Source organism: Chelonia mydas, chromosome 6, assembly GCF_015237465.2.
Source record: "Chelonia mydas isolate rCheMyd1 chromosome 6, rCheMyd1.pri.v2, whole genome shotgun sequence".
Classification (NCBI taxonomy): domain Eukaryota; kingdom Metazoa; phylum Chordata; order Testudines; family Cheloniidae; genus Chelonia; species Chelonia mydas.
Window position 1 is genome coordinate 105630641 of NC_051246.2, and position 20651 is coordinate 105651291.

A 20651-nucleotide genomic window follows, 5' to 3' on the forward strand; every position below is an offset into this window, starting at 1 on the left:
ATTGAATTTCATCTGCCATTTTGTTGTCCAGTCACCCAGTTTTGTGTGATCCCTTTATAGCTCTTCGCAGTCTGCTTGGGACTTAATATCTTGAGTAGTTTTGTATCATCTGCAAATTTTTCCACCTCACCGTTTACCCCTTTTTCCAGATCATTTATGTATATGTTGAATAGGACTGCTCCCGGTACAGACCCTTGGGGGACACCACTATTTACCTCTCTCCATTCTGAAAACTGACCAGTTATTCCTACCCTTTGTTTCCGATCTTTCAACCAGTTACCAGTCCATGAGAGGACCTTCCCTCTTATCCCATGACAGCTTACTTTGCTTAAGAGCCCTTGGTGAGGGACCTTGTCAAAGGCTTTCTGAAAATCTAAATACACTATATCCATTGGATCCCCCTTGTCCACATGCTTGTTAACCCCCTCAAAGAATTCTAGCAGACTGGTGAGGCATGATTTTGTTTTACAAAAACCATGTTGACTCTTCCCCAAAAAATCATGTTCATCTATGTGTCTGACAATTCTGTTCTTTCCTATAGTTTCAACCAGTTTGCCTGGTCCTGAAGTCAGTCTTACCGGCCTCTAATTGCCAGGATCACCTCTGGAGCCCTTTTTAAAAATTGGCGTCTCATTAGCTATCCTCCAGTCATTTGGTACAGAAATTGATTTTAATGATAGGTTACAAACCACAGCTAGTAGTTCTGCAACTTCACATTTGAGTTCCTTCAGAACTCTTGGGTGAATATCATCTGGTCCTGGTGACTTATTACTATTTAATTTATCAGTTTGTTTCAAAACCTCCTCTAATGACACCTCAATCTGGGACAGTTCCTCAGATAAGTCACCTAAAAAGAATAGCTCAGGTCTGGGAATTTCCCTCACATTCTCAGCCATGAAGACCGATGCAAAGAATTAATTTAGTTTCTCCGCAATGGCCTTATCGTCCTTGAGTGCTCCTTTACTATCTTGATCCAGTGATCCCACTGCAATGGAAAGCTCTTAACACAAATGCACATAAAACAAGAAAACCAGTCTCATGAAGGGACTCTTGAATAACAGAATGAAAATGAAATATTTTTCATATACAATGAAAAATAATATTGTCATTAGTACCTGATATTTTCTTGGCGTGTAAATGTTATCATGAATTGCTTCTTGTTGCCATGGCAGTCCAAAAAAAGGACCCATTGGTGAGGAAGCAGGGGTCATAAGCTGCAGTCCTGCCATGCTGAGGGATTGCAAAGCAGGGCTTTTCATTCATTCATTCATCCAGTGTTTCTTTCATTGCATTTTTGTTCCAGCACAGCTTACTATGAAAAAATAAGGCATTAAAATCATGCATTATTAAAAGCACAAAGCAAAAGACAGGCTTTCGGTATGAGTTTATCTGGAAACACTTTTACTGGAATTTTACTTCTTGGAAGTTCTAGCCTTTTGTTTATTCATATCTATAGAACAATAAGAAAGAGGTAAATTAAGAGCTCTAAATAAACAGACATTTTTCAATTTCATATTTATACTGAGGACAGCATATTATTAACCAATGTCACAAACTCAGAGAATCTACATTTTTAAGGGGCAACCCAGAGTAACGTCAGGTTCACACTCTTGAATTTGCCTTAATTCTGTTAATACAGTCTCTATTGACAAGATCCAGAAATATGTTCAATTACAAGAGATGAGAAGTAACAGATTTGTGCTAGTTCCACTTTAAGTGAAACAGAGTAAGATGATAAAATTCTGGAAAGTTGGTCCAATAAAAGATATTGCCTCACCCACTTGGTCTCTCTAAAATTCTGAAAAGAACAGAGATAAGTGTCTCTTTCGCTGGAAAAATTCTGATAAGGAAATAATGTGACACAGGTTTCCCTCTGAATATTCCCCAGAAGAAAAAACAATGCAGAGTATCAGTCAGATTAGTGAAACTAGAAACTCAATGCATACAATGTTTTCGATAGCAAAAAATGTATTAATTTTTAAGCCAGACACATGTAGAGGTCAAATCAATATTTTAATTTTGTAATGGTGTAACAGATTAAAATTTTAATAATTTAATTTAAATTTTAAAAGTGTGTATCAAGGACCTCAAAAATGTATAGCAAATGATTAAAAAAGCATAGCAATCCTGTTTCACCACCTTGTAGAAAATGGTATGTGATAACATAGCTCAACAGGATCATTCATCTGTGCGCCTCACAGTGCTTTGTGGATATATATAGGAGTAGCCCCATTTCACAGACAGCACAGGCAAGCATGAAGCTTTGGCCTAATTATTCTGAGAGGCAGTCTGGTTTACTTGATGAGATTTGGCTCTGTCAAAGAGGTTCTACTCTCAGCAGTGTCTCAGGGTCTTCACTTCAGGGGTATGACACCTAAGACTTTTCTCAATAAGTAGTGCTATGAATCACTCATAATTAATACCAGTCACCGAAAGAGGGACGACTCGGACTCGGACTCCTAGCCCAATGCATTTTTCCCTAGGCCAAAATGTATTTTGATGGAGAAGACACACACACTTCATTAGCCAAGGAATTGTATGACAATACTGCTGACATTTGGCAGACCAGATCCAATATTTTAGTTTCAACTAAGTAGAAATTGTCAAGCTTGGAAGAGAACAGCTACAGAATTCCAAAGAAGAAAGTGCAGTTCAAAACAAAGGAGAAGTTGAGAATACTGTGAATTTTGTAGCTGGGGATGCTATGGGTTTTGCTCATACAGGTATAAAATTTGGTGAGACACATCAAAACTAATTTCAGAAAACTTGCATGAACGTTTATTTCTTTTTCCAGGAACATGTTCCAGTGACCAAAATACTTTAAAAAATTTTCAATTTTGGACATAAAGCCAGAAATGGAGCATGTCTTCCTTCTTTCATACCCCTCCATGATAACAGTGACTAATTTCCTGCAATTCCATTTAAGCCAGACATTAAACTCCCATGACATTATGCTATATCGGATGCCATATATCTGATGAGACACCATTTATTGATAAAGTTCATATTCACAAGCAGTTTTGGCTGTGTTTGTAAAAGACTGTGAGCATCACATTTGTTCTAAAACCATAATTTTAATTTTTGCCCATCAGGAAAAGTTGCCATCTCTAGGGTTAAAGTACAGCAATCTCTCTCTGCCAGAGCAGATGAAGAATTGTGTGTCCAATTTAAACTCAGGAGAAATGTAAGAAGATAGAATGTAACTACCATAGTTGGATTTTTTGGGGTCATACTACTGAAGCAACCACCACCCTACAGTGAAACAAATAGTATCATGGGATCTTTAATGAGCACAAATGGCATGAGTATTACCATACAATGACATACATTGTCTCATCAGGTAAACGGCATCTGAAACAGCATAATGTCATGGGAATTCAGGTTAAGTACCAGTATTGACTTGAGGAAAAAAGGCCTCCTTCTGAACCACCACCATTACCTTCCACAGCAGCAGGGTTTTCCTAATATATCTCACATCCGAGTAAAGGGCAGGGACATGTTTGCTTAGCTTTGAGATTTGACAAGATCACAGTCTAAAATGGGTATGGCTGTAAGCCGGAAAAACCGGTTACAAACCTTCCGTAACTGTTGTTCTTCAAGATGTGTTGCTCACATTCCATGTTAGGGGTGTGCACCGTTGCCGGAGATTTTTTCCTTCGGTGGTATCAGGCTGGCTCTAGTGCCCTCTGGAGCCGCATGCTCATATGCTGGTACACGGGGTGCTGCCTGCCACACACCCTCTCCGTTCCTTCTTCTCAGTCAACTGCAACAGAGGAGTAGGAGGTGGGTTGTGGAACAGACATGAGCAACACATCTCGAAGAACAGCAGCTATGGAAGGTTAGTAACCATTTTTATTTCGAGTGCTTGCTTCCACATTAGGGGACTCACAACCAGTACCCTCAGTAGGTGGGCTCGGAGTTCATGGACATGCTGACTGTAACACTGGTCTTCCAAACTTGGCGTCATCTCGAGCCTGTCGAGTGATGGCATAGTGGGATGCAAAAGTATGCACTGATTAAGTTGCTGCCCTGCAGATGTCTTGGATTGGGACTTGTGCAAGGAACACAGATGAAGAGGCCTGATCTCCCGTGGAGTAAGTGGTTAGGACAGGCTGGACGTGTGACATTCGCCTGCTCATAACAAGCCCGAATACAGGCAGTTATCCAGGAGGAGATCCTCTGGGCTGATACTGGAAGGCCTTTCATCTTTTCTGCTATTGCTACAAAGAGTTGTGTGGATTTGAAAAAGGATTTAATCCACTCAATATAGAAGGTGAGGGCACGTCTAACATCTAATGAATGACGCTGCTGCTCCTCAGAGTTCTTGTGAGGCTTCGGGAAGAAGACTGGCAGGAAAATAGCCTGGTTGCTATGGAACTGTGAGACCACCTTTGGCAGGAAAGACGGGTGGAGGTGCAGTTGGAAGTTGTCCTTGAAGAACACTATGTATGGTGCTTCTGACGTAAGGCCCTGATTTCAGAGACCCTTCTGGATGAGGTAATCACCACCAGAAAGGCCACCTTCCAAGAGAGAAGTAGTAGTGGGCAAGATCCTAATGGGTTGAAAGGAGGGCCCATGAGCCCCAACAGAACAGGTTTAAATCCCATGGAGGGACTGGTTCACAGACCTGAGAGTAGAGTCTCTCCAATTCCTTGAGAAACTGAACCATCATCTAATTAGAGAACACTGACCTGCCGTTCACCGGCTGGTGGAAGGCCAAGATTGCTGCTAAGTGCACTCTGAGATACACTTGGGCCAGATCTTGCTGTTTTAGATAGAGCAAGTAGTCCAAGACAGCCTGGAGGGAAGAACAAACCTGAGAGAGATCTCACGGAGATGCCCATAGGGAGAAGTGCTTCCATTTGGCAGGTAGGTAGCCCAAGTGGAAGGCTTCCTACTACCTAATAAGACCTGTCAAACTTGCTCTGAACAGGCTTGCTCCTCCGGGTTCAGTCATGTAACATTCATGCAATTAGGTGAACGGAGGCAAGGTTGGGGAGGAGCAACCAGTGGTGGTCTTCTGAGATGAGGTCCGGACAGAGCGGAAGTGGAAGAGCGGATGCTATTGATAGATCCAGCAGTGTGCCAATCCAGATGTGACGTGGCCACGCCAGGGCTATAAGAATAACCCTCACCTTGTCCTGCTTGATTTTCAGGAGGACCCTGGGAACCAGAAGGACAGGGGGAAAAGCGTACAGCAGGAGCCCTATCCATGGGAACACGAAGGCGTCAGAGAGGGAGCCTGAACTGTGCCTGCGCAGTGAGCAAAACTGATGGCACTTCCTGTTCTGCTTGGTCGTGAACCTGTCTACCTGGGGAGAACCCCACCTTTGGAAGAAGAACCTGGCAATCTCCGAGTGAAGGGACCACTTGTGGTCAGAGAAAAAGGATCTGCTGAACTGATCTGCCAATGCATTCTGGGATCCTGGAAAGCGTGACGCCGCGATGTGGTTGGAGTGCCACACTCAGAAGTCCCACAGATGAATGGCCTCCTGACAGGGCAAAGAATCGAGCACCTCCCTGTTTGCTGATATAGAACATGGCCATGGTATTGTCTGTCAGAACTTGCACCACCTTGCCTGAGATCTGGGGGAATAACACTTGATAGGCTAAGCATACAGCCCTGAGTTCCCCCGAAGTTTATGTGCAGGGACAGTTCTTCCTGGGACCACAGGCCCCAAGTCCTGAGGAGGTGGAGGTGGGCTCCCCAACCTAGGTCTGATGTGTCCGACACTAGGGACACTGATGGCTGAAGGGGTAACAAAGGGTACTTCCATCATCACTGACCTTGGGTCTTTCCACCAGTCCAGGGAGGTGAGGACCAGGGTGGAACAGTGAGCACTGAATCTAAGTGATGTCTGTTGGGGGTGTAAATTGACGCTAACCATGTCTGTAGGGTCCTGAGACTTGCATGACAAACCACATGAGTGCATGGAGCCATATGCCCCCGTAGCTTGAGGCAAACTTGGGATGTCGTAACTGCGTGGACCATGACCTTGGATATCAGGTCTGACAGTTTGGAATCGGATCTTGGGAAGGAAGGCACTGGCTTGGGTCAAGTCAAGCACTGCCCCCAATAAATTCTAGTCTCTGAACTGGAGCAAGAGTGGACGTTTATCAACAGGTCCAGTGCTCAGAAGGTGGCTTGGACCATGCTGATGCTGTTCGCACATAAGCCTCTGACTGACCCTTGATCAACCAGTCATCAAGGTACAGTAGACCTGGACACCTCACCGTCTGAGAAAGGCCTCTACTACTGCCATACACTTTGTGAAAACCTGAGAAACTACAGACAGGCCCAAAGGAAGAGTGGTGAATTGGTAGTGGAACTGGTTCACAATAAATCTGAGAAATCTTCTGTGGCCACAGAAGATAAAAATGTGAAAGTATGCGTTATGTCCAGGGTGGCATACCAGTCCCCTGGATACAGGAAGGGAATGATGGAGATCAGGGAGACCAAGAGGAATCTCAATTTCTTTAGATACTTGTTGAGGCGATGCAGGTCCAGAATGGTCTGGAGGCCCCCCTTGGCCTTTGGGATTAGGAAATATTGGGAGTAACACCCCTTCCCTCTCAAGTCTTTAGGAACTTCCATAATGGCCCCCCATTCACAGGATGGGCTGCATCTCCTAGGTAAGGGCTGCTCGTGAGCAGGGTCCCCGAAGAAGGACGTGGGTGGGAGGGAGCAGTGGATGAAAACTGACAGGTATTGCCAATTGTCACTATACTTAGCACCCAGCAGTCTGACATTACGCAGGACCACACCGGGCTGAAGTGCTACAAACGATCCAAAAATAAAGGGGAAGCAGGATCTGACGAGCGAGCTGGTATAGCGCGCTCAGGCACACCTTCTAAAGGCCTGCTTGGGCCCATCAGAGTACCTATGAGAACCTGGCTGGGAGGTTGAGGTGGACAGGAGAGGCTGATGCCTCTTGTAAACTCTCCCTTTCCTTTTATAGGGCTCCTGTCTCAGAGATGGCACCAAAAAATGAGGTGGCTGTTGGGGCCTGAAGTGCTTCCTGGAAGCAGCTGGAGCTTAGAGGCCCAAGGACTGGAGGGTGGCCCTTGAGTCCTCCAGGGTGTGAAGGCTCATGTCTGTCTGCTCTGAAAACAGCAAGGAGCCTTCAAAAGGGAGGTTCTGGATAGATTGCTGGACCTCATGAGGAAGTCCCAAGGACTGGAGCCAAGAGCAACGCCTCATGGTGACAGCTGAGGCCTTTGTCTTGACTATTGTGCCAGCTATGTCCAGAGCTGCCCGGAGAGAGGTCCTGGCCACATTCTCACCCTCCTCCAAGAGGGTAGAGAATTCCTGCTTTGAATCTTGAGGCAGAGAGCTTTAAACTTGGCCAGGGAGTCCCAAAGATTGCAATTGTATCTCCCTGTGACGGGGTTAGGAATCACCACCGCTGGCGCCTCCCACTGGTTGCTCTGGGAATTAGCTCTGTCCAGTCATGGAGCACCTTTTTTGTGTGGTGCCTTGCCCTTCGTCTGCACTGCTGCTTTGGGGACCCTCGTTGCTCCCTGCTCGGCAGCGTCCTCTTCGGGGCACTGCACTCCGGCAGTGCCCACTGCTCTGGTCTCACCCCCTTCCGGGGGTTTGGTGTTATCAGCAGTCCACAATCTACACCTGTTGTAGTGGCCGGCTGCAGCCTCTAAGTCTAGCCCCTTATCGCAGGGACTAGCCGCAGCCTGGATCAGGCCACGCTCCTCTTCAGCCAGGTGTAGCACAAGGGGAAGAGGGGGACCCAGGCCCACCCGCTACTCTGGGTCCCGACCCAGGGACCCTCTAGCGGCAGCCTCTCTGCCCTCCTTCTCTTCCCTTGCTCTGCTATTGTCCCTGGGCCACTTCCCCTTCGGCCCTATGCACCTACCGGGCCTACGCCAGCAGCCTGGGGTTTTCCCTGGCCCGCGCTCCCCAACTCCTTCTGGCCTTCCCCAGCATTGCTCTATCCAGGGTGCTACCTTCCAGCTCAGGAGTCAGTCCTCCTCCCTTAATCCCCAAGGAGAGACTGCCCGCTCGCTTCCTGGGGCAGCCTTTATATATGGCTGAGTCTGGCTCTGATTGGCTGTCTCTAACTCAGTCTCTGACTGGCTCCCTAGCAGGCTTTCTCTGATTGGCCGCCCACGTGCACCACCTCCCTGGCCTGCTGAAGCCCCATCTAGTAAAGGAGTGGGGCAGCCACCCCGCTACACTCCCTAACAAACCTTGCTGGTTAGAGATATGCAGTTGAAGTCTACCCATTGAATAAACGTCTCTCCCAAACGGGTCCAGTTTTTGTGTGTCTTTTTGTTTGGGGGTAGCGCTCAAATGGGCCTGCCTGTCCCTTTTGTTGGCTGCCTACACAACCAGGGAACCTGGGGGTGGGAGGTGTGCGCGAGTACAGGTACTCAAACCCACTTGCTGGCACGTAGTATTTCTCCTCTGCCCGCTCTGAGGTGAAGGCAGAGAAGGAGTTTTCCACAGGGCCTTGATCGCACCCATTACAGCCTCATTAATGGGGAAGGCCACTTTGGAGGGAGCTACTGCAGCCAGAATGTCAATAAGGCTGTGGGATTTTTCCTTAAGCTCCTCAGTTTCCACCCCCAGAAGATCCTGATAGGCCTTGAAGATGTCCTGCGGAAGCGAGCTACTGGGCCCCTATACCGCCTCGTCTGGGGAGGACGAGGAGGCAGCTTGCACCGGAGGAGGGACTCCTTCCTCTTCCTCAACAATGTCCACAGAAGCCAACTCCTGGATGTCTATACCGGAGTCTAGGTCTGGTGCTGAGCAGGAAGGTGCAGTAGCCCACCTCTATGAAACCACAGAGTATGATCGATGGGAGGGAGGATCCAGTACCAGAGTAATTCCCCAATGGGTCCAGTATGGCCACTGCACAGGCCACTGACCCATGGGTCAGGTGACAGCAAGGGGACCCACACCGAGGTCCGGTGGCGCATAGGCTGAGTACTGGTGGTGATTCTTAGGCTGCATATAGTTTTCCCCTTCAGACTCTGATGAAGAATTCTCCTTTGGTGACCATGGTGGAACAATACCCCTCTCTGCCTCCATATGGTGCCAAGAGTATGGGGACTGGCAGCAGAACGGAGATGGCTGCAACAACCGGATCAGGGCCAGTTTGCCCCTAAAGGGTGCCACAGGGCCCAGTACCAGGAAGGAGCTTGACACTCCCTGCTCTTTCCTGCTCTCAGTAATCGGAGGAGACAGCTGTCCCATTGGAGCCGGGGTGACCAGGAGTGAAAGTAAATCTCTGGCCACTGCAAAGGCCTCCAGGGTTGTTGGGACAGCGAGACCACTAGTGCTGCAGTAGCTTCTGGATGTCGGCAGAGGGTCCTGCACCAGACTCAATGCTCTGAGTGGAGTCAACGGTGCCACCATGGGACTGGGGGTGAAGGAGTAGCCTGGTGCAGGTTGCACTGAGCTTCCTTTCCCCATGCTTTTCTTTTTTCTGCACTGGTGAGCACCCTCTGTTGGTGTGCTGCTTTTTGTGTTTCTTTGTAGTTCTGGAGATGGTGAACGGTGCTAGGAAGAGCATGGTGCCGGAGGAGGGCTTCATTCTGAAGCCAAAGTGCTTGGTGCAGAATCGGAATAACTTGGCTCTGAGGCTGGTCCGAGATTAGGATAGCCTTCAGTCTTATCATTCTGTCCTTTTTGGTCTAAAGTCCTGACAAATCTGGCACTTATGCAAGGTTTGAAGCCCGGGGCATGCCCAGCCCCTGGGGCGAAGGGAGTCCCTCAATGATAGCGACTATATAGCTACACTAATTATTTACTCTAACTACAAAATCTATGAACACTGAAAACTAGATTTAATTAACAAACTAGGGATTAGAGCCCAAATCCCACTGGAAAGAAGCCTTGCCGAAGAAAGAGGGGTCGTTCCAGCAACTGTCATGAGTGATAAGATGGAACAGAGGGTGCGTGGCCAGCAGCACCCCTTATACAGGCGCATGAGTCTGTAGCTCCAGAGAGTACTAGAGCCAGCCCGATGGACACCGCTGAGGGAAAAATCTCTGGCAACAGTGCATGATGAGTGCACACACCTAACATGGAATGGACATGAGCAAGCCCTGGAAGAAGAAAGAAAGAAAGAAAGAAAGAAAGATTTGTACTCTGCAAAGTTTCTATTTCAAAAGCAAGAAAAACAATAAATTCTTTAATAAACCAAAATTGTACAGAAGTATCTAGAAACCAAGAAAAAAATTAATCGGTTTATCTGAAAAAAATGTAAGATTTTAATTGGAAACAGTCAACAACTAAGTACTTGTGTTCAGAATCTACTGAGAGGAATTAACTGGATCCTGAAACTAACCAAGAAGAGAAGCAGACAACAGCTGGACAAAGTCAAAATAGTTATGTAGCAGGGCAATCACCCCACTCCAACTCAGAAAGGGTTAAAAGCCAGCCCTTGGGGAGGGATGGGGCTGAGAGCCAATAAGAAAAGGCTGGGAGGCAGCCAATCAGGGCCAGGCTGGGCTCTATAAAAGGGCTGTGAGCCAGGAGGTGAGTCAGTCTCTCTCTAGCTTTGGAGAGATGGACCTAGCTACCTGAAGGAGCAAAGGGTACCATGGACAGAGCAGTGCTAGGGAAGGGGCAAGCTGAGCTGGGGACCTCCTAGGCTGCAGCCTGACAGGAAGGCTTAGAGAGGTACTGGGCTGCAGGGAAAGGCAGCAGGTCCAAACCCCCCTTGCCAATGATGAGTGGCCATTACACTGAAGTCCGCCCCAGTGAACAGGGGCTAGATGATGACTGGCAGTAACAACTGAGGCAAGGTGGGCTTAGAGGGTTGAGGGTTCCCCTGGAAGGGGGGACACAGAGAGTGGGGGTCCTGTTGGGGAAGAACAGCAGGGTAAGGGGCACCGGGGTCCAGGAGGGACACAGGGTCTGAGGCAGGTGAGCTGCTGGCCAGCAGAGGGCACTTTGAGCTGGAAGCAAGCTAATTCCCAGGGCAACCAGCAGGCGGCGCCAAACCGGTAAGTCTCACTTCGCTACAAAGTCAGTGTGGGCAATGAACATATCTGCTAATCTTGATCTTCTACATTAACTTTGTAAATTAGTGAATGTGAAAACTCCGATGAAGTAAGCTGTAGCTGATGAAAGCTTATGCTCCAATAAATTTGTTAGTCTCTAAGGTGCCACAAGTCTTCCTTTTCTTTTTGCGGATACAGACTAACACGGCTGCTACTCTGAAACCTGTCAAAAACTGTTGAAACCAAACTTGGGGAGGGAAAAATACTTCAGAATTATTGTATAAGCTATCTGCTGGCTCACAAGAACAGAGCAGAGACAGCACAACATGCTGTATCAAAACAAAACTGACAGGACGAATTTTAGGCCTACTAGCCTTGGTAAGGTAACAGCCATACCACTTTGGGCTGTGACTGTTACGTGAGTGTTTAAATGGGACACCTCCAAGAAAAACTCAGATGCGGCAAAGAGCGGTAGTGATTCAGTAGGTGGTACTTCCACTCACAGCAATATTGATATTATTCCCTTTCTGAGTCTCATGGGGAAAAAATGTGCTGTTGGAGCTGAAATCTTTCAGGTCAAATGTAAAATCAAGGTCCTGACTAGCCCATTAATTAAACAGATTCCAGAATAGATTTGAAAGAGCAAAAGGTATTCGCTCCAGAATCCTGCTCACATTACTACTTCAGTAATACTCTGCCTAGTAAATATTTTCTTTGTAATTTCAGTTTGAGTAACTAGTCTCATTAAAAATGACTACATTCTACTCTTGAGGTGGCTGCACATCAGCAGCGGGTGAGTACGTTTTATTTTCTGTATAGATTTTATACAGTGTGCACACGTATGTATAAAAACATATTACAAACAAACTACGTTAAGAACATATTAAAGTTGCAAAGTTAATCACTTGATTTAGGAAATGTCAAGTTAGGAAGACTGGGAACTGTGCTTTGAACATGTGAAAGTGTTACAAAATGCAAGTACTCTGGAAAAAAAATCAGGTCCCAGTCATCTCAAATTAGGCACCCAAAGTTAGTGGAAACTTTTGACCTTAATCTCTGTGCCTCCGCTCCCCATCTGTAAAATGGGGATACCATTCCCTCACCTCAAAGAAGTATTGTGAAGATAAATTTGTTGATGTTTGTGAAGCCCCTGGATACTACAGTGTTGAGTGCCATAGAAAAACCCAAAGAAAATTAATAATTCTGTGTTCAGAGCAGGATTAGCACAGTATGCAGTAAATAAGGCATCGGGTCACAAACAATGAGAAAACAAAATATTGAGTAGGTGCTCAGTAAGTAAGCACCATCTCTCTTGTGAACTAAATGAGGACAGGAGTCCTGTGGAAAAACTAGTATGTGACCATGTAAGTACAAAGGGGCTGAATTAAGGTGGCATATGCAAACATAATCATGGCATTTCCTAACTTTTCAGTGCTTGATTTGCAACTTAATGTTTTTAACATAGTTCTTGTGTGTGTAATATATCATACATGAATCTGTGAAACATTTTAGGATTTTTCTTTCATCAACAGACAATAATTGTTATCATATCCAGTAGTTACGTAATCTGTTCTTTCAGCAGTCACTAACCTTGATCTATGAATTTCTATTTGACATAATCCTAGTGATGCGAAAGTTCTATACCTAGCTTTTAACTCTACCAACAAACTTCCAGTTTCCCCTCTCAATAACACTCTCAGATGTTGAAGAAAAGTGTTTCCAGGACTGAATCCACAGGATAGGTAGCAAATTTAAAAGAAAGTCACTCATCAACTATACAAAAATTGCATTAAAGTTTCTCTGCTTAACTGCTATCTCTCACTACAGCACTCAAACACCATGTTATTTTTAGAAAAATAAGTTCTATATATCAGCCAAATACGTCATTTTAAATAAAACCCAGAAAGATCCAAAAATAATATCCTGTTCCATCTCTTGGGTATCAAAGAAGAAAATGTAATGGAACTTGAGCATCAACAGATGAAAGTAAACATTAAACCATGAAATGGAAAATACTCACTGGAAGCATTCCATGCCCGCTCCTGCAAAATTTGGAGAGATTCTATTCCAATTTTTGTACACTTAATGACTATTTGCTTTGAAATTTGCTGCTCTCCTGGTGGATAAAGTCTTTGAGGCAGAAATTGTCCTCTTTGCCAAACTTGAGGCATACACACAATACACCTTTCACAATAGTAATATTTAACAAAGGTAGCATATACATTTGTAGCTAATTTAAAAAATGGCATTAAAAATTTATTCACTTCCATTTGCTTTATCAAAGATATATTTGGTGACCATAAGAACTGAAAATTAAAACAGTATTGTGATTATTTATCCTTACTAAGATTTCAGCCTACTTCGGCAGTTCAAACTTAGTTTTTCACTTAAGTAGAAGTCTTGCATGAAAGACACTCTAACCTTGGAGAAAAACCTCAACAATAACCAGATGGAGTGGGAAAAGTTTCACTTTCATTGAAATAGGACTCTCTCCCTTTCCACAGTAATTAATTTCTTGGATATTTCCAAAATGAAGAGTTCAGAATTCTGGATTGCACTTCAGAGTCCTGTGTAAAGTCAGTTTCTTTCATCTGTAACTGTAAGAACCACACTTAGGAACTAGTCAAACAAGCTGACCTTGGGAGATGGACTAGATGATCTAATGGGTCCTTCCCATTTCTATAATCTCTGTAATATGATTGTATGAAACTCTTTTTCTCTGTGTTGGCATTCACTTGAAGCATTCTAGAAAGAGAGCCTGAGTTTTTGTTTTGTCTTCCCAAACTTTTCTAAGACTATTGGATCTCAGGTTTGTTTTCTTTAAACTCAAGAAAAGCGCAAAGAGAATATATTGTAGCTGAAATACTCAAAAGCCCTCTAGGAACAAGTTTCCCTGAGGTATCTTTCAGTGGAAATATGGTGCAATTATTTAACCTCATTTTAATTCTTCTTGAACCAAAAAACCCCAGAGTTTTTAAGGCCATGTATAATAAGATGTGAACCAAAAAGATCACCTTTATACACACTCTATACAACATGTAAGCAGAATATTGCTTTCTCAACTGAGAGAATAAAAGGCTTTTTTTTGTTGTTACTCAGCAAAGCCTATTTAATAATTTTAATAAGACCAGGACTATGATGAGGCTCATGTTAGACTGACCTGCCTCTGAAGAGCTTCCTCTATAACCCATGTAGTATTGTCAACAGCTGGAGTTCCTGACGGATTCTTCCTGACCTGCTGAAATGGTGGACAATTTAGAACTTAAGTCTCAGCAAATTAAGGACCTTTGAAGTCCCTCATCCTAGGTCAGGGGTGGGCAAACTTTTTGGCCTGAGGGCCACATCGGGGAATAGGAAACTGTGTGCCGGGCCATGAATGCTCACAAAATTGGGGTTGGGGTGTGGGCTCTGGGAATGAGGAGTCTGGGGTGTAGGAGGGTACTCTGGGCTGGGACTGAAGGGTTCAGCGGGGGATCAGAGCTGGGGCACGGGTGCAGGAAAGAGTGCAGGTTCTGGCTCGGGGTGCAGGCTCTGGGGTGGGGCTAGGGCTGAGGTTTGGGGTGCAGGAGGGTGCTCTGTGCTAGGATCGAGGGGTTTGGGGAGGGGGGGATCAGGACTGAGGCAGGGGGTTGGGGCATGGGGAGAGGCTCAGGGGTGCAGGCTCCGAGCAGTGCTTACCTCAAGCGGCTCCCGGAAGCAGTGGCATGTCCCTTCTCCGGCTCCTAGACATGGAGCAGGCCCCGACCTTCAGAGCGGGGCCACGGCGCAGCTTCCGGGAGCCGCATGGTGTGGCCCCGTCCCGGCACCCCAGCTGGAGTGCCGAAGTGGGGCTAAGCCGCATATTGTGGCCCCAATCCAGTTCCCTAGCGGGACCTCGCAGGCTGACTTGAAACAGCCCGTGGACCCTAGTTTGCCCACCCCTGTCCTAGGTTAAAACTGTGGTATTTCTAATGAGAAAGGAGACTAAAGAACTGACACTACAGTCAGGTCTATACTAAAAAAAGTTTGTTGGTATAGCTATACCAGCCAATCCTCCAATGTAGATGCAGTTTACACCAGCAAAAAAGTGATTTTGCCAGCATAGTTTATACCAATTCTCAGAGTAAAATAAGCGATACCAGCAAAAGGGCTTTTATGCTGGGACAACTGCGTATACTGTGTATACTTTTGCCAGTGCACAAATTGGCACGCTCCTAATTGACACTGATATGCCAGCAAACATTTCTAATGCAGACCAGGCCTTAGAAATAACAAAACAGCGTCCATAAGTTTTACAAAGGAAAGTTCCCACTTTAGCAGAACAAACATACATAGAGCCAGATTCTGGTCCCCACTAGCCCTTTTGTACCACTCTGCAAAGGGGTGAAGGAGAGGGGCTCTAAAACTGCCCTAAACATACAGCTAAGGATTCTCCTGGAACATGCAGAGCTGGCACTACATAAATTCCCCTTCTATGGCCTTCTTGACACAGAGGACCTACTGGAAGTGCTCAGAGGGTAGGAGGCTGTGATAAATGAAGGGGGGGGAGGGAAAGTAGCTCCCTTTTATGGACACTTTGCCAGCCAGTAGCTATAAAATCCCTCTTAGTGGCTGTTCTTTAATTGCTCTACCTGTAATGGGTTAAAAAGTCTCACTGCTATGCATCGGTAAAAGGAAGTGAGTAGGCACCTGGCCAAAAGAACCAATGGGAAGTCCAGAAATTGTTAAAATTTAGAAAAAACTCCCCTTTTGTCTCTCTGGCTGTTTTCCCGGGGAGAGGCAGACAGGGCAGCAACTATGCTGTAAGAAGCTTGGGCCAGGTATGAAAAAATCATCCGTATCATACTTAGAAACTACTCATTTAAAACCCCAGATACGTAAGTAGATCAGGAAATGTCTCGAAAGACGCGATTAGGTTTATCCCTTTTATTTCTTTATGGCTTGTGGATTCCTATGTGCTAACCCCAAGTGCTTTTGTTTTGCTTGTAACCTTTAAGCTGGACCTCAAGAAAGCTATTCTTGGCGCTTAATTCTGGTAGTTGCTCTTTTAAAAATCTAGCAATAGCCTGAGTTCCCAGATGCTTTTTCTTTTTTTTTCCCCAATAAAAGTTACCTTTTTTTAAAAAAAGGAATTGGATTTTTGTGTCTTAAGAGGTTTGTGTGCACTGTTTAATTAGCTGGTGGCAACAGCTGATTTCCCCTCCCACCCCTTTTTTTTCCTCCTCTCTTCTTTCTCAGCCCTTCCCGGGAGGGGTAAAAGGGCTTGAGGGTACCCCAGAGGAAGAAATTCCCAAGTGCGCCTTCCTGAGCTCTCAAAGGGGTTCTGCACTTGGAGCGGCCAGTATTAATTTTTAGAATCCTTGCGGGCTCCCACCTTCCCCACTCAAAGTGCCAGAGTGGGGAATTAGCCTTGACAGACAGTGTAGCCAAAGCACCCTGCGCCAGCGGTCCCAGCCTGGTGTGATTGCTCACTGGGGCCATTTCAAGCTTATGTCAGAGCAGCCCTGGCCCCCAGCAGTCACAAGAATCAGAACAGGATACATTCACCCTACCAGCTAAGTGAGCAGAGTTCCAGGTTAGCTAAAAATGTAGCACAGATAGAAGCACACTACTGCAAATTTAAAAAAAAAAAAAAAAAAAAAATTCTGCATCACTCTTCATTGTGAAACCTCCTAGAGAGCTTTAAAAAAAAAACAAAAACAAAAAAAACAAAAACACCTTTTCCCAGCTATGAAGATTTACTTGGACAGTGTTTTCTTCTCCTGAAGTTATATATGGAGCTAAAATTAAGAGTCAAGCACAAATCCTTACTTTTTTTTTGCTTTATCATTAAAACAATACTTTTTAATCCAATCTGATTTATTTTGTGCTGTTTACTTCCTGCATTTCTTTCAGTTTAGATAAGCACACTGGCTACATTCCATCCCTCCATCCTTTTTTAATAAGCATATATTCGTTCTGGGTCTAATTCACTTGCATAATAATGCTTGTGTTCACAACACTGTAAATGTTTAAATCCAAAAAATCATTGAAATTTAAAAATAAGTTAATCATATTACATTTCATAAAATTTTGAAGGTCTGTAGTTTGACTAATCTAATGGTAAGTATTTATAATAGTTTGTTAGCTACCTGCCTGTTACATAGTCAGCACCTATGGAGAAAATAAAGCTACTACTTTGTAAAAATTGTGTGTGTATAAAATTAAACTACAGATTATTCAATTTTATATTATCCTAGATTGTGAATCTAAAGCCTTTACAGGATTGTTCTAAAGGTTTAGCCATTTAATGAAATTCAATAAAACATGTTAATGCCTAATTTGATGCATATAAATTTGTTTAATCTGTTTCTCTCATATTATAAAGCACAGACTTACCGTTTTAATTTCTGAGATCTGTGTTTGTGTTCTTTGAACTGCATTTTGACATCATGATATCAGTTTGTACATTAATTGCATCATTTGCAAGCTTCTGCTCTAAAATGAAATAAAAACCAACATAAGTGTGGAATTAAAGGATAGCTCAAATTCTGTAAACAGTCCAAAATACAAGGAATTTGTAAAAGAAAGGACAATAATATTTTGGTCATAAATAATAATGTAAAGGTCCCTTATGTAATTTCTCAAAACCATCCAGAGAGAGAGATCTATATCAGTACACAAGAAAGGTAAGCTCTTGTGTTAAAGGTCTATCGTGAAAGTGACAACATTCTCCAGTATTTTAGTTTCATAGTGAGAATCAGATGTAAAAATTTCGGAATTTGTATTTTTTTAAAATGATTAAAAAATATTTCAAGAAATGAAAGTTCAAAAAAGGAAAAGACTCAGCAAGAAATGAAAAGATAAATTACAAGATTTATTTTACCAGGACACTTTAAAACTACTACAAAAATCATTTTTTAAATTCAGCAATTGCTGGAAACCAATAGGCTGCTATTAGTCAACAAGAATGAAAATTAGAAGAGAAATGCAGTAGTGCTGTATCCTGTTTAATTATGCTAAATTTTTCATACACATAATAAAGAATTCTAAGTTATAAACAAAAAAGGCAAGAACAGTTCAAATTATGTTTTGTGCAAATTTTAATTCGAGCCTCAACAAACGTCCCTAATGCATGAAAAAGCACTGAGTGTAGTTTACTACCTCCTGGACATGTCAATACATTCAATATCTTATTGATTAGTTAATATCTAGTAAGATGGTGCAATGTACAAAATCAAAGTTCAATTTAAAAAGTACACATATATTTAACTGTCATTGTATAAATGCAACTATCGGGATTTAACAAAGAATTTAGTTAAATACAAACATTGTAATTGCTGCTCCACAGACTTGCATCTGAAACACAAAAGTATAGTCTCTAAGCAGCAATTCTACTTCGTGTATCCACAACTATATACACCCCCATAGAGAAAAAGGAGCAACAGAAGTTACTCAATTTATTCATCCAATGTGTAAGCATTCCCAGAATGACTGAACCATTCACTGAAAAGAAAAAAGCTCTAAAGTCCATTTTTCTAAACACTGTTACTGAAAAGTTAAAATACAAAATGAACCTTGATAAGAATTTCTATCCTAATCAGTTTTAATAAAAAAGGACATTCCTAAAGATTACTTCAGTGTGTTCATTTTTACCTCTAATGCTGCTACAGAGCTTTTCCAGAGTTTCCAAGCCTGTAATTTTGTTTCACCCTAGGTAACCTAAAAGGTAATATAAAAAGAGAACACTTTAACATGAACTCTCATAAAAATCAATCATGCCATGTGGTAGTCTGTTTTCTTGCATTTTAAGATTTAGCTCTGTGGCAACAGCACATGGTCCTTCAAAATCTAATCATCACACATCCTTTCTTGGCTGGGGATACAGACAGTGAGTGTCTGAAATATTGGTTCTAAGTGCTCAGGAGATATTTGCATATTTTCTGTTTTATTTGCTAAAGTAATTGCTAGAGACCAATTAGATTTACAGCCTTTAAAACAAAACAAAAAAACTTCAGTGTGTGTTTCATTTATTATCAAAATGGAGTTTTAAAGAAACTTAATATTCACCATACTTTAAAAGGCTTATAGCATGCATTAGTTTTATGGTGAAATAAATGCAAACACAATTATTACTTCATTTTATAAAAGGGTCCTCCATTACATTCAGGAAAATACAGAGTACAGTATGTAAAATCAGATATTATATTTTGCGCTCTTGTGCAAAAGAGAACTGCTTGAACTTTATATCCCAAGATATCATATTAAGCCATGTCTTTCTCATGTAAAGACCCTTTTCTCCAGGATAAATTTATTTTTTCCTTTCTTTTCTCCAGAAAGTACAGACAATCACTTGGTACATTTAGCGATCAGAGCTGAAGTTTAATGAGTTCCTGTTGTGTCTAATTTGTTATTTACCATCAAATTACATTCACACCTGTCTAAAATGTGCATGATTTCTATTGAACCAGTATATGGTCAAAAAGTAAAATCATTTCAGTTGCTGTTAGTATGTTATTAAAGAAATCATTGTTTTCTATCTAGTAAAATTGCTAAATCTGGTTTAAAAAAAACTTGTTAAAGATAGAAATGGTTCTCTCTACAAGGGGGAGCAGAATGTTTTCTCCGATGCACAGAGGTAATCAAAATATATTATAATAAACTGAACAGGAAAAAAAATGCCACAATCCTTTGGCATAATATCTAACTTCATACACTATATAGTATTAGTTTTTGATTATTAATGTAGGAGGCAAACATATTAAGGTGACAAAATGGAGACGGACTAAGTATCACTGATTCATTAAAAGTCACTGACAACTGCTGTTAACACTACAGAGCCGTAAAACAGGGGGATTCAAATTTTAATTGATGGGCATGACACTGACTGCCCTTCAGCATGGTAGGCCCTTTTAAGGCCAAAACTAACATGTATCCCAGATAGGCCACACACCAGAAACTCAGTCAAGTTCTAGTACAAAACAGCAAGCTTACAAAACATTAGCATCTAAATGATGTTGGTTGAAACCTTGGACAAAAACCTGTTGCAGCAGACAGCCAACCCTTCATGTCTGAAGGCCAAGGGAAACAACAACTTGCAAGTGAGCACTGCTGAACGATGGCAATAGCGAGTGGTTACCAAAACAAACTACAAAACCCACTCCCTTCCTTCACTGCAATGTGTTGCAGATACCAGTCAAATTTTACAGTCAAAGGTCTCTTTTACCATACACTGAACAAGCAACCCACCCAATCTACAGTAAGTGGAAAGCATATTAAAAGAACACACAGAAGAAAAGGGGAAACCATGACACTGCTAAATGATAAAACTGGAAAGAGAAGATATTTAATGTACGGTGGCGTTACTGTGGAGAAAAACTGTATAGCCGAGGTAGGTTTTTCATTTTTGTAGGATAATAGGACTCTCGTTCATTTCTGATTAATAAAGATAAAATGAATGACAAACATTCATTAAGAACACTATAACATGGCAACTTACTATGATTGGTTCATAAGTTTTACAAGGTTAGTGTAGCAGTATGATTAACTAGAATTTTGTTTTGAGTTGTTTATGCAATATAAAAAATTCACTTATAATTAAAGCTAAAAGCTGAGATTTCCAAAAGTAAACTATTGATTTGGGAGGCCTAACTATACTAATTTTAAAGGGTGCTGATTTTCAGAAAGTGTTGATGACCCTCCCTTTAAAAATCAGGCCTCTTTAA

At 43.0% G+C, this 20651-nt stretch overlaps 1 protein-coding gene across 19 annotated transcripts in view; it reads right to left on the reverse strand.

The window, feature by feature from the left end:
- DICER1 (dicer 1, ribonuclease III) overlaps positions 1 to 20651 on the reverse strand; it is a 102741-nt gene that overhangs the window by 61913 nt on the left and 20177 nt on the right. For 5 of the 19 annotated variants that reach the window (XR_006291473.1, XR_006291475.1, XR_006291474.1 and 2 more), the window contains exons 2-5: positions 18583 to 18648; positions 17326 to 17424; positions 14129 to 14206; positions 1116 to 1312 (exon numbers count right to left, since the gene is read on the reverse strand). Coding sequence is in view for 16 of the 19 variants with exons in the window: in XM_037900887.2 (XP_037756815.1) it covers positions 1116 to 1259 (144 nt within the window). In the remaining 3 variants the exon portion in view is untranslated. Of the gene's footprint in view, positions 1 to 1115; positions 1313 to 3576; positions 3764 to 14128; positions 14207 to 17325; positions 17425 to 18582; positions 18649 to 20651 lie in introns of all 19 variants that reach the window. The other 14 variants (XM_037900895.2, XM_037900894.2, XM_037900886.2 and 11 more) reach the window with 14 other exon arrangements.